Source organism: Anopheles ziemanni, chromosome 3, assembly GCF_943734765.1.
Source record: "Anopheles ziemanni chromosome 3, idAnoZiCoDA_A2_x.2, whole genome shotgun sequence".
NCBI classification, from domain to species: domain Eukaryota; kingdom Metazoa; phylum Arthropoda; class Insecta; order Diptera; family Culicidae; genus Anopheles; species Anopheles ziemanni.
In genome coordinates, this window is record NC_080706.1 from 36,390,050 (window position 1) to 36,403,311 (window position 13,262).

Here is a 13,262-nt window from a genome sequence, read left to right on the forward strand (position 1 = left end):
ACAAAACAACATATCAAGTAACCTCATCGATTTGTTATTAAAGTTGACTGTTTAATATGATGTCATAACGTCGAAAAAGGAAGTACTCGGAAGGAGAAAATAAAAGCTTAGTTGATATTTGTAGATGATTAAATCTATTTTAAGTTAATTATACAAAGTACGTTCTTCTGTATTGTACGACAAAATGCACTTACTTCCCTAATAATGGAAGACCTGTCCATTTTGACAACCGTTTAGCACCTCCCACCAGAACCACTGTGCGTGGTGAGCAGGCAGAAAGGGCACCGATGCCTCACACCCAGGTATATCGACCCAAAAACCGTTTTTACAAACATCTTGTGGTTATGGTGCTGTTGGTTTTGCCGTTAGCAACCTTCCACCTCCATTGCCACGTTTCATATTCTATCCACCCGCACCCCAAACCTTTGGCGAACCACAAATCTGCTAACTCATCTTCATTTCGAAACGATTCGAGTTAACGTGGCTTAACTGCCCCCAGGCTCCAGAAAGGCTTCGAGCGCTGATGGGTAGGTGGGCTTCATGGAGTAGACTTTCTGTGACTATCTCGCCACACAGCCCCCACCACCACCCCCTTTCTCTTTCCTCTTCACACGTGCAAGTTTGGATTTGTGTGTGCGCGGCTGTGTGTGAGTTCACGTTCCAGGAGAAACAGCTCGAAGGCAACTTCAAATATGCCTTTCTTCCGTAGTACGCGTCGCGCTTTCGTCATCTAAATCGCCTAAAGGACACACTAATAAGTACGGATCCCGAGCCTAAGTGCACGGACACAGGGCCACAGTACTCGACTCGAGGAAGGAAAAACGGCCGGAGGACTAAAGAAAAAAAATACACACACGCAGACGAAGGAGGTAAGAAAAGGGGAAAGTAAAATAAAAGTGCCACACGGGAAAATCTTTACCACGCCACCAGCATCGAAAGATAGGGAGCCCGATAGGGGTGCTTGAGAAAGCAACACACTTACCCTTAATAAATCCGCACTCGTGCCGTATCCTGACAAGTACGCCCTTCCATCTCGATGAGCTTTTGATCTAATTCTTGATTCGTATGGTGTTTTTTTTTCCTTCGTCTTCTCCCCGCTCCGGCTTTCGCTTCCCTCCAGCGGTGTGCTTCGAGCTGCCTTTCGGCTAAGGTCGACTCTACACTATCACACTTGCACGTCACACGAGGTGCGCCACCCCTTTTATGGCGGCGAACAGAAGGATCCTAGAACGGGCCAGAATCCTGCACGGCCACCGTCTTTTTGGGCGGGCTTTGGGGAAAGCGTGCGTGCGGAAGTAGTTGAACTGTGTGTGGGGAGGGGAGATGTACGTGTGTGTGCCCTTGGGTTTGGGGTGTGTTTCTTCACCACCTGTCACGGCGCACCATCGTCCTGATCATGATCAATCGGATTCGCTCGGAATAGCTTCTTTTTAATCGCAACCGATTTAGCACCGGAAGGGGCGTGGGGCAAAGGCTGGTCGGTACAACTGCACGCACGCACGCACACAATCACTCGTGAACTTACACACAGAAACACGCGCGGCGATGGTCGCGAAATCACTCCACTTTTAGCTGCCCGTAGATTGGTGGGCGCGCGCGAACTTCAGATGAACGGAGGGATATCGATTGTTTCACGATTTTCACGAACAAGATGACGACGGTTGTAAGGACGGTGAGTCGTATGTTGCGTTGAATAAGCGAGATCAAGCGAGAGAAAGAGAGAGACAGACAGACAGGGAGAGCGAATAACGCAGAGACAAAGTGATTGGGGTTATGCGTGGGAAAAACAGAGAGAGAACGAGAGAGAGAGAGAGAGAGCAAGCTCCAGAACGAGTAGAGCCCAAGCTCAAGAGAAAAAACAATAGTCGAACACACGCTGGACACGGTTTCAAAGTTTATCGCGTATTGGTGGGTACGTGTTTTGTAACGGAGTTTTGAATCGGTGAAAGTGCTAGTAGTATCACGTTAGCCGTTACTAGCCGTTACTAACCGTTACTAGCCTTTAGTGGTGGTGGTGGTAGTAGAAGGAGTACTGACAGTTGCGTTGTTTGGTGGGAGTCGGAAAATACTGAGACACAGTAAAGTATTGATGTGTGCCTACAAATTTTGGCTAGACAGTTTGTCTCTTGATTGCTTCGTTCCTTCCGGCAGTTGAGGCAGTTTCCTTCGTGGGGAGTAGAGTGGGATGTTGCACTTCTATTGCTCCTGGTTCATTGGTGTACGATGCACGGGGAAAAAATAGAAGAAAAGAAAAACAACTATGTATAGATCAACCGGATTCAAGTATATGGCATTATTTTATCACAATAATTTCTTATTTATGACATTGTTGGTGTGACCAATTTGATTGTTTATATGCCTCTACGGAAATTGCATATATCGTCGTTCGATGTACTAAAATGCATCCTAATCCTTTTTTATATTTGTGAATATTCTATGTGCTTCACTTCATGCTGGCAAAATCACTTTCGATTCAAAAGAATACTTTTAGGTTGTTCGGTTGTCCACAATGTATGCATGCATTTGAATATTTTCACTTCGCACCCAGCATTGGAGCAGCTGTTTGACCTCACCACAGAAAAACACGCACGCAGCCAGCCAAGCACATGGCCTTCTTCGATCGGCACGATGTATAAATTCTCTACCACCAAGAGCGCACGCGATTGCCCATTACTGAGGGCACTCAGTCAGCAGCACTAACCACCTGCACTTTATCATTCGTCACCCGTGCATAACACCAACCCCAGCGCGCAGCACTGACCACTTCCGCCCAGCATCCACCGCCTTCGGCACCGCATGCTGACGCCATGCGGCCGCTTTTGCGTCGTTGTTGTGCCATCGTGCAACGCATGGGTTCCCCTGAAGGGGACAAGGGGCGCAAAAAAGTATCCTAAATTCACCCTTCCACAGTTTGTATGTGCGCGGGAGGGGGTGGTGTTTACGGACGCGTGTGTTTTTCTATTGTGCACTGCACTTTTCTATCCTTTTTTGTTGTTGTCTTGCCAACCTTCGGATGGCGTTCTCTCTCACCACGGGCTCCGCCACACCGGGAGCCGTTCGTTTTCGCGGCAGACACAAAGGGGCCACACGTTTGGTTGTTTCCCCACGAACACACACTGGCGAGCGGGATCGTTCGACCCACGACGAGGACTACGACGACGACGACGACTACAAACACGACGACGACGACGATGATGACGAGGACGAGGACGACGACGACGATGGTCTCGGTTACGTAACCGTATTGACAGATATGTATCTTGTGTAAGATTTTCGATACTTTTTTTTCTTCAACTTCGCTATACTCCTCACTGGATTCTGTTTAGAGATCGCCTTTCTTGCAAGCGATTCATAAATCGATCGATCCGATTTTCCGGATTGTGTAAAATGGTTGCGAACGGATAAGATTATGCAAACTCTTCACGAATTCCGCGAGAAGCGAGCGACAGGTAGACCAGGGCGGGGGCCAGGAGGTATTTCGCTGGGAATGCGAATGCGTATTTAGGTGCGATTGTGTAAGAGTATCCGCGAGCCTCTTGATACCTCGGTACTGTCGAGTGGTTTCTGTCACAATAAGGACAACAAATGGACACGCCAATGCTTGCCAGCATGTTTGTCTCTGTACCACTACTGGATGCCAATTTGTGCTCAAGCAAATGAACGGATCTCCGCACCTGTCACTGGGGTTTTCCGACCGTTCTACTGTTCTCCTTTCCCAACCAGCTGTTTGCCGCGGTACGGTCGAGTGGTTGGGATTCAGCAAAAAACTTTACAGTTCTAAGTGATTATGGCGCTACTAACGTGGTGCTAAACAACTACAGGGTACCTACAGTTTGGAAAGATTTGCTGCCTGCTGCGATTGCTTTTCGCTTCCCGCGAGATGCTGACCGAGCGACGGGAGTACGTGGTGAATAAGTTACTCTATCGTTTTCACTATAATTTGACGATTTTTGTTACGTTTTTGTATTTTATCACATGAAGGGGTAGCTGGAGCACAATTTTTCTTTCCTTTGGTCCTTGGATGCGAGTCACACTCGGGGACCGTTTGGACTGCTGGGGAAGAGAGCGTCCACACGGTCTATAGATGACTCCGGTCAAACTCCCAGGAGTGCACACGCACGTACAAAGACACACACAAACATTAACGGCGCACGGTGTGTATCACGTAATCGCACGGATTTTCTAATCACGGTCCTCCCGTGTGGGTGTGTGCGTATGTGTGTGTGTGTGCTGTGGTGGAACTTTTTATTTTCCCGTGGTGGCGGCGATGTGGATTTTCAAACGGTCGAAATTCACTGCTGCTAACGTGTACGGACGCACCAAACCACCGACAGCGCACTGATCCCGTCACAGGCGGCCGTTTTCCACAGCGACCGTAAACCGAAAAGTAGGAAAAACTCAAGAACAGCACTTCGTGCTCCTAGGACCAGCAGCGGCAGGCCGTAGAATGCATAACACCTTTTGCCTAAAAACACTCCAGCCCCCAGCGGATCGATGTGGCGCTGTTAGAGAGTGAACGTTCAGAGGGAATCATTTTCCATTATTCAGCGAGCTTTCGCCAATGCGCATGACATAACCGAAGGGGCCGTCTTTGACAAACAAGAGCAATAATGTTGAGCAAAAAGGGAAGGGTGAGCTGGGAGGGATGGCTATGTGGGAGGAAAAGGTGGAAAGATAGTAGAAACAAAAAAACATATGTATGCACTTCGGCGGCCGTGTGCTTGCAGGAGAGCGCGTACCTGGCGGGTCCGTTCCCGAGGGAGTCCTTTCATTAAAAGATTCCTCAGATGGCGGATTGCTGCTTAATAATTTAGACCTTGTAGGACTACTAATTAGCAACAAGAACTGTGCCGCGAATTTGCGGCGGGTCATGCACTTGCCAAGCATTTGATGTTAACAAGTACGTAAATCGTTGAATTAAAAGCTTGTGCTGGCAATGTGCGAGAATTGCTTTACATCGCGAAAACATCGATATGTTCTCATCTTCCTTTCCTTTAAAGCCGATGACATCTGACGATTGTAAACTATTAAAATGTTTCTAAAAATATCTTTCCCATGCCTTCAAGAAATTTCGCCGAGAAACGGAAGCATATGAATAAAAAACGACGAAGAATATCTTTCCGTTGCATATTTAATGCACTCGAACCACGCGGTGAGCTTTTGAATGGTTTCGCTACGGCAGAAACCTACCACCTGGTATATTTAGTTTAATTTGCATGATTTTGATCCTCTTTGGATTTGGATGAAGGATAAGTTTTGTTTGTATTGAATTTAAATTTGTTATTTGCATCCTAAAAGCCAATGACCAGCTCGGGTGTTTAAAAGTATACAAAAAGAAATTGAGTCACGCTTCTACCGTTGGGAAGCTTTTAACGGTATTGTCAAGTCAACAATCTGTTTCGAGTCTTACGGAGTGAAATATCCGGTAAAAGGAAGAAACGATGTTAAAACCTTTAACTAGGCAATGGAGATCAAAATGATCGGGTGGATCAGCTTGCGATATGCTAAAATATAATCTCGCGCATTCATCTCCATCACGTTTCATGACGATCACGTATTCCGGAAACAAATAAAAAGTTTAGGAAAAATTGTCAAACATATAACTTACATTTACACAAACTGTCTGTGTAGAACGCATATAATGAGGGTAAGAAATTTCCCAGAATTATTTGATTACAAACTATGAAATTCTATATGTTGGTAACGTGGCTGATTATCAGTAATAGATCGACTATTTACCGTTTTAATTCATCATCATTTCAGTAAATCATCAAACAATTTACTTACAACTTTCAGAAACTTGAAAGCTTTCAACGAAGGAGTAGAAAAATGGAAAGAAGAAACTAAAATAATTTCAAAGGAACTTAGTTCACAGGGTATTTCGCTATCGTCATTTTAACGAAAGACGAGCAGACAAACTCGTTAAAGTTTTAACGAGCAGACAAACTTTAAATACTTTATTATTGTTTTTTCTTTAATTTTTGTAAAATTTAAAATTTCCTTTTTAAATCACATGACTTTGGTGTGCTTGGTTTTAAAAAAGGAACCACGAACAGAAAAGGAACGAACCTTATTAGTGCAGGTCAGGTTACGCACCACTAGGAAGGTGATTGAAAAAAAAGATCCAGCGATAGCAAGGTAATTATACTTCCAGGTAACGTTCAGTATGTTGTGCGATTTGACACACCATGATCGGCCGTTTTCCCTTGTTTACGAACTTGCGGCAGCTGCTTGCTAAGCAGGCTGACATTTCGTTCCCACAAAAATGGCGATGAGAAGAGCACACAGTACCACCTGGTAATACACGTACCTTGAGCGGCGTCTAGTCTTCACCGTTCTGTGTTGCGTCTGTTTGGCGTCTGTTTTGCGCTCCGGCCATCTACCAAACGATTGTCCTGAACTGCGGCATTTTCGTCTTCCTCCGTGTTTGTGATCAAGCTTTTGTCTGTGAAATCAACCTCCTGTGTGCACGTTTTGCAACATGTCATCCAAAAGAAAGCCGGACGGAACTAAGAAAGCGGTGAAAAAGCGCAAAAACTCCGAATCCAACTACGACTCGGACCTCAGCGATGAGTATCCGCGGGCAGGTGAAACTTCCGCCAGGGAGATGGTGGTGGAAGAGCTTCGCCCAATGGAGAAGCTGCCAGAAGAGCTGCTTGGTGCGTACGACAAGGGTCCCGGCAAGCTGCTCATCGCCGGAATGGTGTCCTGGGAGATGACCGGCAAGCGCGACTCGAAGGGCGTCACAAAGATTCGCCCGAACCTGTACACATTTCACAGATTCACCGGTGAAACGGTAAGCAGCGGGGTCATACTGGTGTTAATCGTAGAAACAAATTTCGACGCAACGTTCATTGACCTCCGCCACATGTAGTAGCAAAGGACGTGTTGATTGAACGAATTATTTGTCACTTACCTGAAAGTGAGTTGCATTTCGCTGACGCTTTGGATTTTTTTTTCTTTGTATCTTTTTGCTTCTACAGTACCGTTCGATGGCGAGTTTCTGCTCTGCAGCTCATTCCGTTCTGATCGACGTCAATTGGAAGGCCTGGACCTTCGGTATGAATCTCGCTCTTGGAAAAGGATATTTGCCTCCCACGGTCCTGGTAATATTAAATTATGATCCGATTTTCTTCAATAGGACGCAACCAGCTGAGCCAGCTTGGTCACGGGGACACAACAATGTACGAAAAGCCAACGCAGGTGGCTGATTTGGCCGACTTCAACGTCATCCAGGCAGCGTGCGGCCGTAACCATACGCTCTTCCTTACCGACACCGGTACTGTGTACGCCTGCGGGGACAACAAGAGCGGCCAGTGCGGCGTGGGTAACAAGCTGCCGACGATAACATCGCCAACTCGAATCAGCTACAACGGACCGCCAATCATCAAGGTGGGATGTGGTGCGGAGTTTTCCGTGATTCTCGATATAAAGGGAAATTTGCACACCTTCGGCCTGCCCGAGTACGGCCAGTTGGGGCACAACACGGACGGGCGGTACTTCGTCAACTCCACCAAGATGTCGTTTCATTTCGAGACGCAACCTCGCAAGGTGTTGGTTTACATGGAGAAAAACAAGGAAGGCCATGTGCTACCGATCGAGAATGTCAACATCATCGACTTTGCTTGCGGCAACAATCATACTGTAAGGCTGAAAGCAAAAATCAGTATTAGTTGTATAAGCTTCCAAAAATGTCCAAAACTTACCACCGTCTCTCTTCTTTTCGAAGGTGGCCATCGATTCCAAAAATCGTGCGTACAGTTGGGGCTTTGGTGGCATCGGCCGCTTAGGCCATGCGGAGCAAAAGGATGAGATGGTCCCGAGGTAAGCATCAATCTTCTATGCTCCACGTCCATGCGGTTATCTTCCGGAATGTCTAACCCCTTTTCTAACCCTTTACTCAATACAGACTGATTAAATTCTTCGACACGCAAAACCGCAAAGTAATGCGCGTTTTCTGCGGATCGTCGTACAGTTTGGCAATCTCCGACATTGGCTCGCTGTATTTGTTTGGGCAGAACAAAAAAACAGGCGAGGCAAACATGTATCCGAAACCGGTCCAGGATCTGGCCGGTTGGAACATTACCAGTATTGGCACGGGTTACACATCGATCGTCATATCGGCTGACGATTCGCTGATTGCCTGGGGCGCATCACCCACCTATGGTGAACTGGTAAGTTGTGGTGGCAAATGTTACATCTACGACCCGAGAGTTCTCTAATAACGTGTACCATGTCTCATGCACGTGTAATTCGTGATTCTAGGGGTTGGGAGATTTACAAAAATCATCATCAACACCGAAGGAGGTCACACGAATGGAGGGCATGAAAGTCCCAATGATAGCGCTCGGCTACTCCCACTCGTTGTTGCTCGTCAACACGGAGCACGAAAAGACAAAGGAAAAGTACGACAATCTGCCCGAGTTCGTCGTCTAAGCTGCGCCGACTGCTACCCTTTATGTGACTGCCAGTAGTGATGAAATTAAGCAAGAAGGTGAAGAGAGCAAAACACTCATCTACCAGATCACGTTTTCCAATTACAGTAACGGCCTGGAACCACTATCATTATTTTAACTAGCATAAGTTTTCCATCATCAATCCATCCTCAAGTATTTGTATTTTTTTTATTAAACGTGCATTTAGCTTTTCCGTCGGATATATTTCCGTGAAAAAGAACGTATTGATACGGAAACAGAATATTGATATTTATCAACTGAAGAATCGAAAGAACCGCCTTGAGCTTATGTTGAACACTCCTTTCAGTACTTTGTTTACTCCTCTTTCATCCTCTCGGTGTTATTTTCACCTAATTAGACGACTTATTCATATTATTCATGAATTTTAGTTCGAAAATTTACATCGATCAACCGAAATTATTCTCGTTTTACGTATATAGGTACCAAATCACAGGGATTTTCAGATGATATCATAACATCAGCACATGATATGATGGATCCGGGTCCGGTTTAAATCCAGTTTGAATCCGGTTTGAATCCTGCCCCGAACAAAGCTGGAGGATAGTTAATCAAACTTGTCGAACAAATCGATTTTAGCCTGTACATTCACGTCCTTATGCAGCGATGGGGACCTATGCTAGTTGCGTACTTTGCTCAAGTTGCTGTACCAGGATTATAATATCAACTGCTACGATTCTGATTTCAACTGACAAAGTTATAATAAACATGATCGTGTTATAAAATGAACTGATGCTGTTGGAAATCATGTGCTGCAGTTAGAAATAATGCTGCTGCTGTTATGATATCATCTGAAAAATCCTGCAATCCTGCTTTTATCTCAAGCTATAACTTAATCTAAGCTAATTTTTTAACTTGTTAAGATAAGATTGATTTAGAAGCGTTAAAGCTGAACAGCTTCATACAGTTCAGCTAATAGGAAAATTGACTTTACCAATAACTCAAAGTCATTTTGACAATGAGGAGTTGGACTATTATGAAATTTATGAGACGCATTTGTTGTGCGCCTCAAATCATTTACATATAATATATTTCTACTCTACTCTACTTTACTTTATTGTAGGCTCGTTTCGCATGAGGTGAATATGTACGGCCAAACAGATTTGGATTGCCTCTGAATGCAGATATGAAATGAAATAAATTCAAATCTTCATTCATTCATCTTCTAAGGGCGAAAAGCTCTGAGGCTCGCACTTTGACGCCAAAGTTTTTTGGAATGGGCGAAAACTTCACCGCACATTCCTCGTAGCCGATACGCATGAGCCGGCTCGTGTTCGCCTCAGAAGAAGCGCAAAGACTCTGTCTCCAGTCGCCACCAGCACGAAACGGCACGAGTCCGCGATAGATAGGCTGACGAGTGAAGAAAAGGCAGTCAAACGGAACCGTTCGTAGTGCACCGTCGGCCAGTTGAAAATCGCAGAAAATGAGCCTGTGCCCGTGAACGCATCGAAACGGGGAATTTTCTTCCCATTCCGAAAAGGAAAAAACCCACAGAAATTGACCGCTGTAGGGATTTGCAAGGGGGGCGGGCGTGCAATCTGTGTGTTTAACCTATTATTTTCAAGAAACTGCTTCACGCGCGTACGGCGGCGGGTGGCAGTGGTGTCGGATGCCAATATCCTGGCTTCTCTTCAACACGAATTCTGGATGGCAGGTCCTTTTCCAGTGGATGCAACAAGCAGGAATTCAGTGTGATCGATACGACGGGTGAAAGTTTTCGGGTGGTTGTGCCTACAAGGGGAGGGAAAAACGACGGTGCCGCGGCTAGCAGTGGCCTGCGGTCGGAATATATTTGCAAACGAGCGAACGTGCGCCAAGGAAGAGTGGAGGTGCCGTGGAACATCAGCACCCTGCAGCATCCAGCATCCTGCCTTTTCGTTTTTGCTGCCGATTTTTCTTCACGAGGACAACCGGACGATAGTTTCAGCAATTGTACGTTGGTTCAAAACTGCGCCTTTTCTTTGTCTAATGGAAACTAGAACATTTTAAATTTATTATCTACATTTTCATCAACCTATCATTTTCACTGCATACGTTCATGAAGGCTTCAGATCGAGTGAAAAAAAAATTAGAGAATTTCAATATAATTCCGTAGGATTTGCCACCCTGAAAAGATAGGGAAAATCTATATTTTATGATAACTTCTTGCGATAAAAAAAGTTAGATATACAGTTGATATACATCTAGATGTATCTCGTGCGCGCGCGCTTATGAACAGCAACGGCTCTTGAAAGCTTCGCCTCGCTCCATCTCAGTCCACATCGTTGGTCGCGTGCTGGATGGATCGCACACAGGACACACATCCTCCAGATTGGTAGAACAGACATGGACCTTCGCTTTTGGAAGGTGTTGGCAACCGTTTCAAACAACTCGACTAAAAGTAGTGCAGTGCCGCGTTAACGGACGCTCGGGTGTGTATTTGCTTGGCTGTTCACTTTGGTCCTTCGACCGTCGCCTTAAGCAACGCCATCAACTGGCGCTGGCTGGCGCTAGCTGGCATTTTTAGCTGGCAGGTAGGCTCCCTGGCTCACTGCCAAAGGACAATCGAAAGTACGCCAGCCCCCCAAATGGAGTGAAAGCAAGGAGACTCGAACACGATTCGAACGTTGTGGAAATTTCGTTTTTCAAACAAACATGCCCGCTGTGGTTTCTGACCTTTTGATTCATTTTCAAGTTCATCAAAAGGAGAGTCCACTGTGTCCGTGGTTCTTGGTGTTAGTGCATCGTAGGGTTCTTTTTGATATCGTTTCTCATTTCGATCCTAGTAGCCATAGATCGCTAGCAGATGCCGAGCATTCCGTAAGGAATGTTTCGCTCGACACGATTTTCCACTTCGAGGATAATGTTGCTCGACATTCCAGGTTAACCCAGTTACAAAAATCAAGGACAATGATTCGTGCGCCAGGTGTCCGTGTGAGCATAGAGCTTGATTGTGTATGTGCGTGTGTGCGTGAGTGTGTGTGGCTGCGTGTGTGATGCGTGATTATTAGGAACAGTGCGAAGTGTACGTCGGTGTAGAGAATACAAGGACTCCGAGTTGCGTTACTATGGCCGTCCTGCTATAACATTCTTCGTTCGCTAAAATGGAAAACTTCAATGTTCTCTTCCCTGTTAACGTTGCTCTTTCTCAGTATACTTTATTGAGGCTCCCCGCATTACACTCATCTCTTTCCATTCCACCTATTTTCTTTTGCTCCATCTCTCTCTCTCTCTCCCTCTGCTGATCTCCTTTTAACATCCTTGCTACTAACTCTTTGTTCTCTCGCGTAAAACGAGTGAAAGTTGGTGGAATATGGAATCAGGCTCCTCTGCAGCGTTGGGACAACACAGTATCGTTAGTTGGCGACGGTGTAACGGTAGCAACAGCAGGCGCAGTGTGCCAGCAAATATCGAACCGTTCACTTTTCCATCGATAATCAAGCAAGCATCCTCTCCCCCTCCCCTCCCGCTCCCTTATTTCTTCTTGTGAATCCCTGTGGGAGATACTTCTACACCTGCACCATTTTTCCGAAGTGAGCGAAGAACCTCTAGTGTCTAAGCGAGTGTGTGTCGAAGAACCATGCCAAAGCTCCCACTCCACGGCTACAAGAGGCTGAGGAGTTGAGCCTTGTAAATCACATACTCTCGGGCGAAAGACGATGGTGATGGCAGGGCGCTGGTGGTTGGTCTCCTGTAGATGGGGTTTGCTGGTGGGTCTTGGGCGAGTGAATGAATGAATGAATGAAATCTTCGAAACTAGGACACCGAAACACTCTTCGGAGAGTCAGGTCAGTGGGGTCGGAGTAGGCACCGCACAGTGGCTCCCGGACTTGACATTTCATTAAACCAACTTTGAAAATCTCTCTACCATATGAAAGAAAGATAGTTTAATAAGAAATCTCCAGTATATTATTTATTTTAATGCACAATTTTGAGAGATAGCGTTCTTGAAAGATGCAAAAAGAGAAAAAGATGAGGTATGCTTTCAAGCATTTGGTTCGTTTTTTCATGTTAAATTTGAGAGATTTTTAAAATATTTTTTAAGCTAATTTTTTAGTAACCTATAGGAATTTTACAAAAATAAATAGAATAAAACTCACAATATCTATGCTTTATAACGTTTCATAAGCTGGCACTTTTTTGAAACTAAACGGAACCCTTTGGATCCATATTAGGGCATAAATATAACATCTTAAGAAGGTAAATTGGAAAAATCGGCTCCGAAAACTTGCGACTTTAGGACGCGATGCGGTACGCCATGGAAACGGGATTTAGGCGCAAGATTTGCGCATAGGAAGAAATGGAAAAGGGTTTTTATTTGCATGGAGCAAATAATTAGGCCATCTGTACTAAAATACCTACTAAAATCATAGTTTAGTTGACTGAAGCTTCAAGCTTGCCAGTCAAATTCAAGGAAAAGTAAAAGTAAAAGTGTTGACAAATTTTACATATATTGGTTTTTATGCATTCAACACCTCTTATTTTAATCAAGCTCAACAGAAAACTGTGTAAAAAATTGGCCGTCCTTTGGCTGAGCCACTGTGCATCGTGTGTCCTGTCGCCAGAGCGTGGAGGTGCGAGATAACGTGAAGAGTACATGGCCGGACATGTGTAAAAGATGACTGGCTACAACACCGTGGTGGAAGTGGTGCAAACGGGTCCGCAAGTGGTGGTATACATTTTCTCCTTTGATGAAATATGCATAAGCCAGGCAAGGAAGTATGGCTCAACTTTTGCAACCAATCAATTCCACCCGAAAATCATCGACTACCACGTTGCGCTCAGGTTTTATTAGACACCTTCCAGAAA

General features: G+C 45.3%; 1 protein-coding gene across 1 annotated transcript; it reads left to right on the plus strand.

Annotated features, from left to right (window-relative positions):
- The first annotated feature begins 6,323 nt into the window (after positions 1 to 6,323).
- LOC131286472 (protein RCC2 homolog) lies at positions 6,324 to 8,680 on the plus strand. Its single transcript, XM_058315432.1, has 6 exons — positions 6,324 to 6,796; positions 6,984 to 7,059; positions 7,142 to 7,644; positions 7,730 to 7,824; positions 7,910 to 8,174; positions 8,266 to 8,680. Exons 1-6 carry the CDS (start codon positions 6,482 to 6,484, stop codon positions 8,434 to 8,436), a joined length of 1,425 nt encoding a protein of 474 aa, XP_058171415.1. The 5' UTR covers positions 6,324 to 6,481; the 3' UTR covers positions 8,437 to 8,680.
- Positions 8,681 to 13,262: the final 4,582 nt, after the last annotated feature.